Source organism: Centruroides vittatus, unplaced genomic scaffold (assembly GCF_030686945.1).
Source record: "Centruroides vittatus isolate TY-2023 unplaced genomic scaffold, ASM3068694v2 contig_357, whole genome shotgun sequence".
Taxonomy (NCBI): domain Eukaryota; kingdom Metazoa; phylum Arthropoda; class Arachnida; order Scorpiones; family Buthidae; genus Centruroides; species Centruroides vittatus.
Window position 1 is genome coordinate 801015 of NW_027122180.1, and position 17224 is coordinate 818238.

The following is a 17224-nucleotide window of genomic DNA, read 5'->3' on the forward strand; positions in this document are numbered from 1 at the left end:
TTCTAATTTGTTAATTAGCTGAGAAATGAAGAGATTCAGAGATCTTTTTAATAAAGTACTCCGAATTAAGCAATTATTTTGTTTATTTATTTAAATTCGTTGTTTTATAAACAATATTTTTCCGCAAAGTATGTAGGTGTATTAATTATGCCTTATCAATAACAAAAATTATTTATTGGGTTGTTGCAAATGAAATGGCCGTTTTTAAAATTTAAACTTTTCGATCTTTGTACTTCAACTTTTTTCCATGTAAAGAGTGCTGTATGTTTGCAATTGGAAGAGCACAAACATAATGTATGAATTTAAAAATGTAATCTCATTTATGTTGTGAGTGCTACACATATAAGAGTACTTTTTCTGACTGCATGGAAGAAAGGAAATTGAATAATTTTCTTTTATGAGTATAAGCAAGGATATAATGCAGTCGAAGCAACCCGAAATATCAATAAAACTTTTGCTGAAGATTCTGTGAGTGAGCAGGCCATCAGACATCGGTTCAAAAAATTTCAATTTTATTCTGGGAATACAAATCCAAAAAATCAGAATTGAAGATCATCGTTGAATCAGAACGTCACCCCATTATCTGGGAAATTGTGGAAAGGTTGAACATACTGGACATTAAACCATTTCTCAACATCTAAACATTTTAGCCACCTTATTCTCCAGACTTTTTGTCAACAGACTATTTCTTTTTTTTTTTTTTAAATACATTTAGACAGTTTTTTGGCAGGAAAATCTTCAAAGAAAAGGACGCAATAAAAATTACCTTTAATGACTTTTTGGCTTTTTACTCTCTTGATTTCTACTAAATTGGCATTAATGCATTTCTATTGCATTGGGAAAAGTGTATTAAACAAATTAAACAACATTTAATTTTATTTTCAGAAAACTTTCAAAAAATTAAATTTTAATTACAAATTAAATATATATATATTTTTAATCATTCATTCTATAGGGCCTATATACTTACTTAACTAAAAAATCTGATGGCAAAAATCGAGAAACCAATATTACGCATTTTGAAGAAGATATTATTCCTTCATAAGATAAAAATTGATAATACAGTCACATTATTCATGAAATATTTATGGAAGCGCAGTCTAACCAATTACATAAGAAAATCAATGGCTTAAAAGAAGAACCGCACATTATATAACCAACCTACTTTATATTAAAAATATATTCAAATGAATTTTTAAAAGTATATTACTAAAATAAAAAAAACTGTTGGATAAAATATCTACTTTGCAAGACATACTAAAGTAAATTTACAGATAAATAACAATTGAAAATAAAAATCTCTGCCTAAACAAATAAATTTCTTAATACTCTAAGTTACTGCTTTAAAATATTTTCGAAAGAAAAATCAATTCTGAAATGTTTTATTTTAGGGGTTTGAGTTAAAATTTTAAAAATAAATTATTTAAAATCGATATTTTAAATTAATTCTTGTGAATATTTTCAATATTCAATTTACTTGTTTTATTTATTCAAGAACATTCTTATATTCATATATATATAATAATATATAAAACAGTATAAATGAGGTTTGTATGTGAATGAACAATCACAGATAATATTATATGCTAACTGAAATAACTGAAATAATAAATATTTAAGAATTTACAGCATAATTTCAAAAATGTATGCGAAGATATCAGAACTTAAAATAACAGCAAACTAAGTTTAATGTTTATATTTGTATAGATACAGAAATGTATGTGTATACATGTACGGATATGTATAGTATATGTACGCGGATAAGTTTGGTTATAAATAAATTTCATAAACATTAAACTTAGTTTATTGTCATTTATTTTAATTTTATTTTAAGTTGTAAATAATCTCTCCACGTATTTTTGAGATTTATGTTTTAAATTCGAAAAATTTATTATATTAATTGTTTCAAAATAACTTATTTGCATATTCGATCATATATTTATTTATTAATTTAAAGAAAATTAAACATCTATAGTTATATGTAAAACATGTTATATTCCAGAAAGTGTGTACAGCTGTACAGAAGTAATTATCATAGTTTATTTATTTTCTAATTGATATATATATTCATTGATTATCGTTTTTGTTGTAGAATTCGATTAAACGAATGGTGCAAAGTAAATAGATCAATATGTGAAATGACATCAAAAGAAAATGACGAGGTAGGCGTTTCAGTAATGATAACCATAATTAAATTTGTAAACTAAAACGCAATTTAACAGGAATATGAAAAAATGTTACATAAAACTTACTATAACATGAAAAGAAGTTTACGAATGAAACTGGGCCATCAAAAGCAAGATTTTATTATTTATTGTGACTACGATGGACTTAATTGCTTTCAACAGTAAATACTTTCTGTAGATTTAAGTTAAAACTTAAAGAATTAGAAATTATATAAAATTAATACGTGTATATATCCTATAAAAATATAATATTTTAGTATTTATAGATTCTATGATTATGAATATACAAACTGTTATACATTTAATGCTGAATGGGGAAAATCTGATACCGAACTTCCTATGGCAACTCTATTCAATCCAATTTCTGGAAAATCTTCAGGTAAATACCGTATTTACTCGCATATAAGACGAGGTTTTTATTCATTTTTCACTGCTTCAAAAACCTAAATCGTCCTATACGCGCGAGTGAAAGATTCATTGCGTTTTTGCAATAATTTTTGTGAACCATGTATTCACATTTTTTATTGGATGCTCACACTATGTGTTTAAAAACAAAAGTATTTTATCTGGGTCGTTTGAATCGTTCTTCTGTATTGTCAAGACTAAAGATGAATAGCAATAGGAAAAGCAAAGCTTTTGAAGATGATTATTCGGAAATCAGAATTCGGAAAAATTCATAAGTGTAATCGACGGAGAGTGTATTTGGCTGTTAAGAATAGACAAAAAAGATTCCGGATGGTCCAGCTTTACATGAACAAATTATGTTGTCGATTTCACAAGATTTGTCCTTAAAGTTTAAAATGCCAGTAATTTTTGCGGGACAATGTGTGCATTTACGTGCATTTGATATAAAATTAGAATTGTATTAATAAATCTAATTTTCTTTATTTTGATCTTTAAAGTCACACCTCGTCCTATATACGAAATCGTCTTATATGCGAGTAAATACGGTATCACTTTTATGCAATTTGAAAAATGTAATTTATATATATTATTTCTAATAATTAACATTTAGCAATGGACATAATATTTAAGCTACAAACATGTGATTATAAGAGAAAAAGTGTTTTCAATATCTTATGAATATTCATAAAATATTGACAACGCTTTTTAAATTAATGAATAATTAATTTAATAAGACTTACCTGCTAATTTAATGTGGAAATTAAAAGAAATATTGCTGTTTAATTTTTAAACAGCAATATTTTTTGAACTTCCACATTAACCCAGTGGGCTATTCCTTTAAATATAAAAAATAATTTTATTAGTTTATATTAAATGTATGATTATATTTATATAATTATAATTATACATTTTGTAGATAATGCTATAAAATTTTCATTTTTATTTATCATCTCTATATTTATAAACAATACATTATTTGTAATGAAAATTATTTATGAATATATGTCCCTATATAACTGATATTCTTTGCCAATTTTTGAAATTAACATAGCTTAAAAGATGAAATGAATTACTATTCAATTATGCCCTCTGAATGGATTACATTTTATAATTTTTTTTCTGGATAATCTAGTAGCGAACCTTAATAATCTTCATTCAGTTTGACTAGCCAGCCATTTAGTTCGTTTCAACTCCATATAATCCATATAAATTACGTTAGTTTTTTATACATATAAAAATGCAGAAAATCTGCATTCCAAATGCATAGCGAATAAAAGTTTATTTTCTCAACTACACTTTATCTCATGATTAAAATAGACTTGGTTATAAGATAAACTGTGGTTAATCATTTGATAGTGTGTTAATTGGAATACCTGCAGGTTTTTCTGCATTTACGTGATATTAAGTCTGACATAGTAATTTAGTTTCTAAATCGTAGTATAATACTATATATACATTTAATTTAGACCAGGCTTTCTCAAACTTTTTTCTACTGTTGCCCCCTTTCCGCTATTTTTCAAAAAATTGACTTGTACTGTAACCGGTTGCAAAAATATTAAATTTTAAGCGGACGAAGGGACATAAATTTCGAATAATTTTATTGGAATATACACTCGTATATTTTTATTTACGAATGTTTGCACTTACTAACTTACTAAGAGATTTGAAAAAAATACATACTTGTGATATTTTATCTCCCTCTTAAGCGAAACTTTCGTCCTCGTTGAAAAATTCTGTGATAGATGATAGCTAATAAATGTTTTTTTAAATACTGAATTAATTAAAGTTATACAATATACCGTTATTCATTTTTCTATTAGCATTTCACAACAAAAATTACACATTTATTTATTTAATTTAATATATCGTAGGTGAAATTTCACAAATATCAATTATAGTTTTCATTCTTAATACACTGAATTTAAATCTATGTAATCACATTCATTTTCATAGACGAAAGCTACAAAAATTTCCAATTTCTAATGGAAGCTTGTATGAAAAGATCTCATTATTATTTAATATATTCTTAACAAATGGCATACAAAAAAAAAAAGAAAAAAGAAAATCCTATTTCACAGCAAATAAATTCTGAACAGTTGATAAAATGCTATTTGCTGTGTTGTTATTTATTAATATTATGATTACTCGGTGTGAAGCTGCATGAGATTTTGAGCTTCTTATACAAAGTTCCTGAAAAGATTTACCATTATCTAATAAGAAAAGATAAGAGTAATAAGAAAACAAATAAATATCTTGCAATAAATTGTTTAATATTTTAAGTATTTTGAAAAAATAAATTTTAAATATAAGTATAATTCTTAATATTATCAAATTTCTAAACTATAATATATGTATACAATACATTATAAGAATTTGACGATATTAAAAAGTATATTTATATTTAAAATTTATTTTTTCAAAATACTCCGTATTTTTTGATATATAGGATTACAAGCTACATTTTTATATACACTATATATAAATGTAGCTTATAGTATATACCTGTATATAGCTCTACATATCTATCACACAAAGTTCATTAATTATAGTTTTAAAAAAGTTATTTAGATAAAGTAGAAAACTGTATTATTTTAATAAATTAATTATCGTAAAAATTTGATTTTAAAACAAAAGTAACCAACGTAACACCAGAATATTGTATCAAGCATTCTGTGTTTTTCGGGTTTTGATTATTCACGGTAGCTGCAGTTCATATTATCTTGGATAATCGTGTCTCTATTATATCAATATATTAAACACAAATAATTTTTTTAATTTTTCACCTGTTGAAATTATATAAAATTAAAGAATTCATAGCTTAAATTATTTCAAAATCAATCAAATGAAGGCACATACCAAAAAGACATTTTCATTATAGTTTATTAAATATTTGGAATCTAAAATAAGCTGAGAACGAAGTTTATTTTTTATTAATAACATGTCGAACATTCCACTTAACAAATTTTTCAAATTGCTTTATTTGTATATCGCATCTTTTGTAGCCGATTGTATTATTTGCATTCGAAAAAGTCCTTCTGCTTGTACAGAACTAAAACTATGGCCAATGGTGATATTCAGCGGGTTCGCACAGGTTCGGCCGAACCCGTTGTTAAAGTTTTCAGTTTTCCGAACCTTGTTAAACACACGGAACATTTCTCAGTGGTTTTGTTTTTTTAAAAAAAGATATTAAAATATACGTATTATACTCTGTAATACTACTAAACTAGAGCCTTATACTCCGTTCGCACCAAGCATTTCAATCTAGATTGTGAGCAACGTCGGGGACTATGTCTTGGTGCGATCTCTCTCGACCGTTTCAATCTCGACCGAAATACGGTTTAATCGCGATCGATTCAAGAGAGTTCTTGAAACTAGATCCAGTCATAAGAGAGATCCCATAATCTCACGCGCGCGAGATAATACAAGATGGCTGTGGAACACGTGTCGGGCTATGGACAGCGAAATAAAAAGGATATTGTATTTCGAGAGACGATGACATCTGTCTATTATCAGCAGTGCCATTCGGGGTAAAAAATTTCTCTGCCTAAAAAAAAAAAAAAAATAAAGTCGACAGCACTAATATACTATTGTTACCTGGTCTTTGCCCAGGGCTCGTTACGTTCCAAATACGCCACTGATTATTAGATATATCGCAAGAAAAGGTATTGTATTTATTTCTAGCCAAAACTTCCATTTTGTTTGTCGGTGATTGTCAGGGAAAAATTTTCTGCTAGCGAACCCTTTGTTAACTATTTCGAATATCACCACTGACTATGGCCAGATGGATAAGGCTGTTAAGGCATCAGTCTATCGGTCTGAACGACCCCCGGAATCAAATCTGAGAAAGCAATCCCAGAAATTTATCGTGGCCAGTCTGTTCCAGATATGACGTAGTCCCTTTACTACCTGACTTGCGTCTTGTACGTCGAAATGTCGTCATAACTTCTAATTCTTATTGGCCAACATAAGTTTTATTCTTTATGGTTGTCGAATTTATTAGGTGGTCGTAAGCACGAAAGAAGAGAGATAATACGAAATATACTTAAGAAATTTTGTATGTTTTAAAAATCATCTTATAAAGAATTATATCAGCTTTAAGTAGAGAATATGTACAGTACTGACACACTAGAAGTATGGAAAAACCAGTCTAGTATTTTTTGCTTTGATCGCTGCGTTATACACATGCTGGAAGACATTGATATTGCTATCGACGTATAGCAATCCATGCTAGCTCAACTGGAAATCATAATTCCTAAAGATTAGCAGATCTTCAGATTAGGGACGTTTCAACACAACATAGGTATCGATAATGGTATCCATTAGTACTTCAGTATCATCAAAGGTCGACAAATCAATGACGATGTGCAATCATCGACGTTGAATCCATGATTACATAGCCATAGTCTAGCTTTTTTCAACTATTTCCGCTTTATAGGCACTAAGAGGGGTTGTTTTTAATCATGTCCATAGTGGTTCGGTCAGACCCACAATGAGAACAGTTACTTTCTTGTTAGCAATATGATGCTCTCCTTTTGTGAATCACATGAACGGAAAGTCTCTAAGGATATCGTTAAAATGTTATTTTTAACAATATCCTTAGTGTACGACGTTGTCATTGGCGACCCTTTCGTGAAGCCAGCCGCAAGATTTGTGTTATACTTTTTGAATACTAAATTGAATACTATGTTTGAAAAGTTCTAGAAAGGTGCACACCTTTCTAGAACTTTTCAAACATACAGACTCTAAAATATATGCTCTAGCAACAAAACATTAAATTTTTGAACAAATTATTTTTATGCTGAGATATTTAGGATGTATAGTAATTAGAACAGCAAGTGATAGAACAATTTGCAAAATTAATCGCTTTATAATAAAGTGTTGTGTTTTAAAATTTTTAATTACTCGGATATGAATTTCGTGAAATTTGTTATTTATTTCCGAAATTTTTGGAATGCACGCAGATGCATTTTTATGCCTTACAAATCATTTTTATAATTAAGAGTTAGACACTAAGTTATATAAAATGTTAAAAAACGTTATAAATTTTCTTAAATGCAAACAAAAATAAAAAAGAGAACAATTTTGCGATTTCAGCGATTTCAACAAATCATAAATACAAGAAATTCAAATGTTATGGTTTTATTTCTTAACATTCATATCAGTGTAGAAATATAATTTATCTCTTTATATTTCGTGATCGAAAGCATATACTCTTTCCAATGTCAATAAAGAAAATTTTCCAAAAAAATGAATTTGGACGTTATAATTGTATATACATATTTATTTAAATATTTATATTTAAACATTTCGTAACTTTGAAATATCGATGATTACATTTAAATAAGAGAAAGTATTTTTATTTTTATTTAAATATATTTTCTCAATACAGTTGCTGAAATCGCAAAATATTTAATCAAATATTAATGTTTTAATATATCTTTACTGAGAAATAGTACTGATATATTTAATTTATAGAGAAAGACGTATTTCTCTTTGAGCATGTCGTTTTTATTATTATTAAAAAGGCACTTAAAATATAAAAATTAAAAAAATATATATACTTTTGATAAAATTCAATTAATGAATTATTTTCCAGTTATAAATATACATATATATTTACTGATTGTATTGGCATAATTTTCTATAGTCGTTTTATATTATTTGGGTGATTAGTTTAAACCCATTATTCTATTAAATTTATAGATTCAGCGATAAGATGGATACGAACAAGCCTCTGATTGGTTCATATAATTTAATCAATAATTCAAATTTTGAAAAGGCTCTTAAATTTCTTTAGAGAATTCATAGCTAGTTATTAAATTGACATAATATATTAAAAGGGTATTAAAAGTATGATAGTTCTACATAAAATGGCGTATGTATTGGTTCAGAGACTGGATCCATAAATTATATACGTACAGTACTGTACATGAATCAGACTAATTCCATCTTCACTTCTTGAATGTTTGAAAATTTCATTTAATGATCGTAAAGTTTGTAAACCTAAAATTTTATTCAATTTTACTAAAAGATTTCAAGATGCAAACAAACTGAACATCTAATTATATTTTAAAATAAACATCTTTCTTGTTTACTGTTATTTTGTATAATATACAAAATTTTGAGATTATTTCATTTCACATAGCATTATAATGAAGTGAAATATTCACAGCAATTTATATTTCAATAATTTTATTCTAAATGCCATCAATTTTCATTTCAAATGAAATTGCTATTCTTACATTTTAATAATTAACAAACTGTTTTTTCCACATTTTAAACTAAAAGTTTAATCGTAAGTTTATTATTATTATTATTATTTAATATTAAAATTAATGTATTAATTCTTATCTTTTTCATGATGAATATTTTGTACCTGACCATTCAATTATATAATTACAATATTTAATAGTGTTTATGAACTTCACCTGTTGAGTGTTTTAAAAAATTTAAACATCAAATTTATTGGGCTGCAATTTGAAAAAAATAAATTTCCATTGTCGTCTGTCTGTCTGCTTGTCTGTCCTTTCTTAATCTCGAGAACGGAGTTCGACAGATGAAAAACGAGACCAGACATGAAGCCTTTGGTGCAGGAGGTCCCAATTAACTATACAAGAACATCTGGTATGAACCGGAATTTATGTTATTTCAATTCAAAACTTCTCCTGAAAGCAGTAAATAAACGACCAGAACGACTCTATTATTAAAGGAAAAGTGTGATGTACTGTACAGAGGCAAGACACTACAGTATTAATTTGAAGTGGAGAGCATATATTTTAAATTAAATTAATTAAAAATATGATTAAAAATTGCAACCCGATGTCACAATAAATAATAGCTCGCTACAAGTATATAATATTCAAAACAGTGGAATAGTTTGGTGGAATAAAGCAATGCAACACAGGGTGATCTGGCAATGGGGTTCCTCCGGAAGGACTTTCTATGGAGAACTGACTCTTATTTAAGTGTTACATATGTGAATAAGACTCGGAAAACTCTACATGTCCAACCCGTTGGTCAGGCGTAATATTTAAACAACATTCCAAATTATCTTTATCCTTTGTACGCAAAAATCTAACAAGTAAAATAATCGTATTATATAATATCATTTAATTTATAACATTTCTACATTAATTTCTTTATGAACGCAAAAAATTCAAAGTTAATAATACGGAAAAATTAATATCCAAAAATACTTTCATATTCTCTTAATATGTTAAATTAAAATAATATTTAATTCAAACAATTTGTAAATAAACAAAAAATTAAATAAATGCCTGAAGATTCTAAAATACTTGAGTAGAAAAATATACACATTGATTATGTGAATAGTGTAAGTAAAATTATATTCTCATTCAACTCGTTATATTTTACATAATCATACTGAATAAAAGAATTAATCAGTTGAAATGTGAAAAGTTTAAAAATCAAGTGACTTTGTTATGTAAATTACAAAGGAAATGTTTTGAATTTATTGATTTATTATAAAATAATCAACTAATAAATTACACATTTATAACAGATTAATTGACCGGTCGAATGGCCGGGGCCATTGAGAAATGAACCTATCGTACAGGTGAACTTGGGATCGAACTCGGGCAGGTCGAAAAACACCAGGAATTTCTAATGAGCAGTTCGTCTCGGATATGTTGACTCCTCTTACGTAAAAATTTAAAAGGATTTTTTTATAAGAGGGAAGTTCACAAAAAAATTAAGTGAAATTCCTTTAAAATACATTCATTGATAAAAAAAAAGGAGGAGACATTGAAATCGAATGAAACTTTATTAGTGAGATGATAATGGCAAGTGATCACAATAGTAATGAGTAATTATTTATTGTGACATTGTCACAATACCATGCTGCAATGTTTAATCACATTTTAAATTTATTTAATTTAAAATATATGCTCGTGTGAAAGTTCGAACCCACCGGAATTAAGCCGGTAATGATACATCCCTTTCCGCGCGAGTAGAAGGAAAAGGGATATGAGTCAAAAGAAAAAAAATATGAATCAGGAGGAACCAGAGTCGAAAAACGCGGGTTGGCGAAACTGAAACTCGTGACCGCAAGAATAAAAAGGTGACGACGGAGAAAAGGGAGGTCGGTTACGTTTTTCTTTAGACTGTGCGTGTGCGAACAAAAATCGAGGGAACCGCCTGAAATCAACGGAATCGTGTCGACTACGAGGACCGACCCGGATCCCGAGGTATGACCCGAATTTATGTAAACTCTCCCTCCGCGATTCCAGACAGAGGCGACCTTCGCGCGCCCCTTTTGTAATCATCCTGCTAGCTTAAATAAAGTCTTGTTGTTGTTGTTATCCATTGGTAATGTCTTTTATTCGAATATTCGCATCCGCCAATCTACCGTCGACCCCATTCACTTCCTCCACTCGCATAAAAACGCGTAACGCGTAACTCATCCGAACCGCCATCTTGACGTGGGCAGGTCTCACGGACCTGTTAGCCGACAAAAAGGAGGAACGAGGCTTTGGCCGCCTCCCGGCACCCACAAATTTCTTTCCCCGTAAAGGGCGTGGGTTCGAACCCCACTCCTGACACCAATTTGTGGGTGCCGGGAGGCGGCCAAAGCCTCGTTCCTCCTTTTTGTCGGCTAACAGGTCCGTGAGACCTGCCCACGTCAAGATGGCGGTTCGGATGAGTTACGCGTTACGCGTTTTTATGCAAGTGGAGGAAGTGAATGGGGTCGACGGTAGATTGGCAGATGCGAATATTCGAATAAAGGACATTACCAATGGATAACAACAACAACAAGACTTTATTTAAGCTAGCAGGATGATTACAAAAGGGGCGCGCGAAGGTCGCCTCTGTCTGGAATCGCGGAGGGAGAGTTTACATAAATTCGGGTCATACCTCGGGATCCGGGTCGGTCCTCGTAGTCGACACGATTCCGTTGATTTCAGGCGGTTTCCCTCGATTTTTGTTCGCACACGCACAGTCTAAAGAAAAACGTAACCGACCTCCCTTTTCTCCGTCGTCACCTTTTTATTCTCGCGGTCACGAGTTTCAGTTTCGCCAACCCGCGTTTTTCGACTCTGGTTCCTCCTGATTCATATTTTTTTTTCTTTTGACTCATATCCCTTTTCCTTCTACTCGCGCGGAAAGGGATGTATCATTACCAGCTTAATTCCGGTGGGTTCGAACTTTCACACCTGCCATCTCAAATTAGTAGTGGCTTGCCACTGTACTGTACATCATACTTTTCCTGTTAGCAATAGAATCGTGCCGGTCAGCTGTCTAACATCTTTCAGGAGAAAATTTTTGTATTGAAATAATATAACTTCCGGTTTGCATCAGAAATTCACTGTAGTTAATCGGGGCCTCCTGCTTCTAAGGTAGGTTTCCATATCTACTCTCGTCTTTCATCTATTTAACTCCATTCTCGAGATTAAGGAACGATAGAATGGCAGTGGGAATTTATAGGTCTACAATTTTTTCAAATTGCAGCACAACAAAACCATAGTGTAGGGTTTGGAATCGCCTAGGGAAGCGATTTCCGCCCTGTTTTACTATAACGAACTTTCATAACGGAAAAACCGTTAGCAACAGCCGTTAGAAACGTCCGTTGGAAAGATCCGTTGTGTTTCAAATCGACGACAGACGGACGATTGGTCGGCGGAAGATGACCGTTGGCCGGCCGTTATGGAAACATTCAAATTTGATTGGCGGACGATTTAAACGCCGACCGCTATAAAAGCAGCAAGTTTCGGCGGGAACAAAAAAGTTCGTATCGGGATCGGATGGGTTCGTATCGGGAGGATCGGATCGGATCGGATTAAGATCGTCGTTATCGAAGTGCTAACTAACTCTCTCTCGTTGGACGTTACGGAAGTCTGGGGAAAGTAAACCCCAGTGGTTGAGTACGAACATGTTCCTGACTCGGAGGTTTTGTTAATTACAAGTCTGTTTAATCGTAAGGAGTCCTTTCGACGAATTTGTACGGGAATAGTCGTGACTCTAATCTGTATTACTTTGTACATTTATATTGTAAATATAAACTTTGTGTTTCGTCAAACCGACTGAGTGGTTATTTTGAACATTACTCATAGCAATGAAACAATTTCCACGGTACAATTTAAAGTTACTTGTAGGACCTCTTGCCTATAAAGATATGACAATACAGTACAGCATGGAAACATATAGGAACCATATGATATCCTACGGCAGATTTCCATACATATGCTGCAACTGCCGGTTGCAATCTATGACAAAGTGACGAAGACATTCCTGGAAAACTCTAGCTGTGCGCGACCAAGCATTATCTATAGGACTTTCTGAACGTATCGCTGTGTTGTCAATGCTTACAACTAGGGGTATCCGAGTATTAAACGATATTCCCAGAGCAACACTCCAGCAATTGGAAAGTGTGCCACTCAACAGTAAAAGAGAGATTGAAGCGATCACCAGTGGTCCTCTACACTGGTCGTCTGTTCCCAAACAGAACCAGAATTCGTTGCTAAAGACGACTTGTTGACAGTCAGTAATAATCCGTATTTCTCTATCACGGACGGCATCACGACGATAATGGATGTTAACAGATGTAGCGGTTGCCTGAATACATCTGCTAGACATCTGCCAATGGTAGGGGAAAAGCAAGATTCTGTAGTGAGGTTTTACCGTATCTCTGGATGGTGTACAAAGACGTCGTTACAGTCGTTCGTGCTTGTATCACGATCATCTCTGCTGGCCGTCTGTATGAGTTGTTTACCTGAAGTATCCACTGATCCAAAACATTGTTTCAGTCAGGTCAGAACGACCAGATGGTGGGAATATTCTTCCCTCAGCCCGATGATGCAGCCCGACCTCCAAACAACAGGAGCACTGAAAATTCTGAACCTAATGAGTTCTGCGAGCTTTTTTCATAGGATATTAAAGTAGACACACTGGTGACCATACGAGACGTACGGTCGTATCACAAGTGTAATTATTTACATAACTGGTATGTAAATACATCTGCACAATTTATTACACATATTAATAGCTGTATGCCGAGTTTTACGGTAGTCGGATAATCCATCTAAGTGTTACAATCTTTTTTCAATGAGTATATATCCTATAAAATTCAGCAATGTAATTTAATCCTCAGCTACAATGGCGAAATCTGGCCTATACAACTATATTCACGGGGTAGTTTTGTATCCCAAATTTTGACAAGTTTTTAATTGAAATAAAATTTTAAAAGTTAGTATTTTTTCGTTTACTGTAATAAATAAACTTTCTGAAGTTGAAAGATAATCAGTTATTTCAAATATAGTAGAAAATAGAGTTAGAATTTGTATAATAGATAACAATAAATAACAAATGAAGATTTTCTAATAATCTTCAAAAACATTAATTTATGATATTTTCTTCCCTAAATAACAGTCATCTTAAACTTTAATTCTGTCGTATTTCAATCGGTCTACTAATGAACTTTATTAATAATAAAAAAATGTTGTCAAAAGCTACTAACAATAATTAACGTAACATTCATTTACGTTAATTACGAATGATACCTCCACTTATAACCATTTGTTTGTGGTACTCAACCTCCTGGTGTGAGAGGACAGGCACTTAGAATACATGGAAGCATAGCAACATTGCTTGTTTCACATAGGAAATGTTTTCATATTTGTGTGTAGTGGGGTACGTTTGTAAGGATTGAGATTCGGATTAATTGCATGTTAAATTTTGAATTCTAATATTTTACATTTATTCTACTTTTACATTAATTTTTTAATTCTTTCTATTTATTTTCATGAGACATTTGTTTATTTTGATTTATTTAAAGCATTTGTTTGTTGTATTATATTAAATACTAAATTTAATGTGATACAAAATTTCGCTGTTTATATTAATGTTTAAAAATGCAATTTTTGATATCATTTGCTTTTTAAAATTTTAAATATTTATTTAATGCACAGATTTATAGTTTATGCATATTACATTTAGTTTTTTTCTTATTAAATTAAACATTTAAATTGATCTATAATATTTATAATATAAATATATTTTAAAACTTGTATATAATTTTGACTGTTTCGAAGTAAGTTGATGCATTGTGTCAAGAATAACGCAAACTAAAAATATATTGAATTCATGTCAAAACAAAATTAATAACGTCATTAATATTGTGTCGTTTACACAGTATAGATAATAAACTTAGCACATTAATCATAATAATGATTTTATATCTAAATAATAGTTTACAGAAAATAAGTGAAGTTTCTTTTGTGAACAACAAATTTAAAACTATAGTCAAAGTTCGATTTAGCATCACTATTTGCTCGCTTCTAGAATTAGTATTAAATAGATTATCAACTATCTAAAATATTAAGAATTTATATAAATTATAGTAGTGAGATCTGCATACAAGATCGATTTTCATTTCGATATTCACGCATTTGATGATAACCATATTGTTTGCATTGCAAATCGTACAAGAATTCTCATATAATGAAAGTTTTTTATTTTGTATTTATGAAGAAGATTCGTTTATATGTATACATTGGCAAGTTATAAGAGAAGTACTATTTAGGAAAGCGCTATATCGAAGTCTGACTGTATATCTGCTATGAGAAACAAAAAAAAAACTTAAGAAATTGTAAATAATACTCGATTAAAGCCATTTTTAAAATAAAAAATGATTTTAATAATTTTAGTTTCTTTAATTAGCGTATGAGTTTTAAACTAAGAAAATTAAGAGAAAACTGCTTATAATAAACTTACTTTTTGTTTTTTCTTAGTTAAATTGCAGAAATACGACATAATCTTAAAAACAAAGTTGCAAAAGTTCTAATTTTATAACCAAAAATTAATCTATGAATTTTAACAAATAAGACTACGTTCAAGAATTTCTAAATTAGATTTAAATTAATTACGTGGAGTTTAATATAATAAATATGTATTTAAATAAATCAAATAAATAGTGTTATAAATTATAACAATTAATTACGATTTAACATGTTAAATTATTTTTATAAACATAAATACACGTTATTTCTGAGAGCTTGTTTCAAATACTTATACGTCATTTTGGTTTTAATAATAATCAAGATAATGTATTTTTAAATATACAAAGATTGTAAAAGAATATAAATTTATTATATTTATTCAAAAATAATCAGCTGAACGTCTACATAAATTTCAGAAACTTTATTAAAGGAAATAACTTTAGATTAATATACGCAAAATTTTATTTTTAACGTCAACTCGCCATACATATTTGATGAACACAAAGTCATATGAAACCGGTTGAAACATCGAATTATATGAGAAAATTATTATTTTCTATTTTGACATTTGACGTAATTTTAATAATCTTCGCTTGAAACTCATGAATGATAGAAAATTGAAATATTTTTATTGATTGACCACGTCTGACTCACTATTTGACATTTTCATAATTTACTAAAATGTCAAACAAAGTTAAACAGAATATTTTTGACAACTCGAGAATCTGGAACTATACACTTATGTAATTTTAAAGCGGTATATTTATATTTTAAGATTTTATTGTTATGTTAATCTTGTTAATATTTTATTAAGTTACGATTTGAGATATTTATATTTTATTCATTATTTGGAGATAATAGATAAATATTTATACATATATGAAAACATAAAAAATAATTTTATATTATTGAATTTTGTATTATTCTGAATAATAAAGTAAAAAGATATGTTATTTTAGAGACTATTAATACAATATTTAGCACAGATTTACTCTTTGTAGAACAATTGATTGGATTGATCGTATATAGAAACGCACAGAAGCGCGATCTGCCAAGGGAGATGCTTCCCGGGAGGACTTTCTCAGGAAAACTGGCCTCTATTTAGCTATTAGACACGTGTAAATAACCCAGACTTGGACCAGTGGTCAAGCGCGTTGACCAATGCTTGACCACTGGCCTCTGGTGGGTGAAGAACAATTGAAGACGTCACTTGGAATTGAGATAATCGGTGTAATTCATAAGTGCATTATTCTAAATTTAAAATTAATTTAATTTTTTTGGCGTTAGGTAGAATAATGCATTGCAAAATAAAAAAACTTTTTGATATTTTAATTTTCGCAAGAACCCATTTTATTACTACGTTTAATGTATATTAATCTAAAGTGATTCCAATTAAAGATGGGAGTATTCGAATTCAAAAATAGAGAACCATTTGATTTTGCAAAGTTCTCCGTGAAAGTGAAAACACATGCAAGGTTTCTAATACTAGGAGTTCCCGGATGCGATCCTTACTAGCTTACTGGTATATGACAGTAAATAAACTAATTCGAGAACCAAGAACTAGGGTTTCATTCTGCCATCGAAAATTCTAATAGCATTGTAAGGTATGGAATCGCCAAGACGCGCGATTCCCACCTGTTTGTTATAACGAACTGTCATAACGGAAAAGTCGTTAGGATCGGCCGTTGGAAACGACCGTTAGGAACTTCCGTGGGAAGAACCGTTAAGTTTCGAATCGTCAACCATCGGACGATTGGCCGGCGGGAAGTGACCGTTGGCGGCCGTTGCGGGAACATTCAAATTTGATTGGAGCAGGGTTCGAACGCCGTCGACTATTTAAGTTCGTATCGCGATCGGCTGGGATGGTGTGATCGTATCGGAGGTGATCGGATCGGATCG

General features: G+C 30.3%; 1 protein-coding gene across 1 annotated transcript in view; it reads left to right on the forward strand.

Moving 5' to 3' along the window:
* LOC136974856 (amiloride-sensitive sodium channel subunit beta-2-like) overlaps nt 1–17224 on the forward strand; it is a 29926-nt gene that overhangs the window by 1886 nt on the left and 10816 nt on the right. The window contains exons 2-4 of the mRNA XM_067269837.1: nt 2093–2162; nt 2223–2347; nt 2453–2565. Of these exons, the coding sequence (XP_067125938.1) occupies nt 2093–2162; nt 2223–2347; nt 2453–2565 (308 nt within the window). The remainder of the gene's footprint in view (nt 1–2092; nt 2163–2222; nt 2348–2452; nt 2566–17224) is intronic.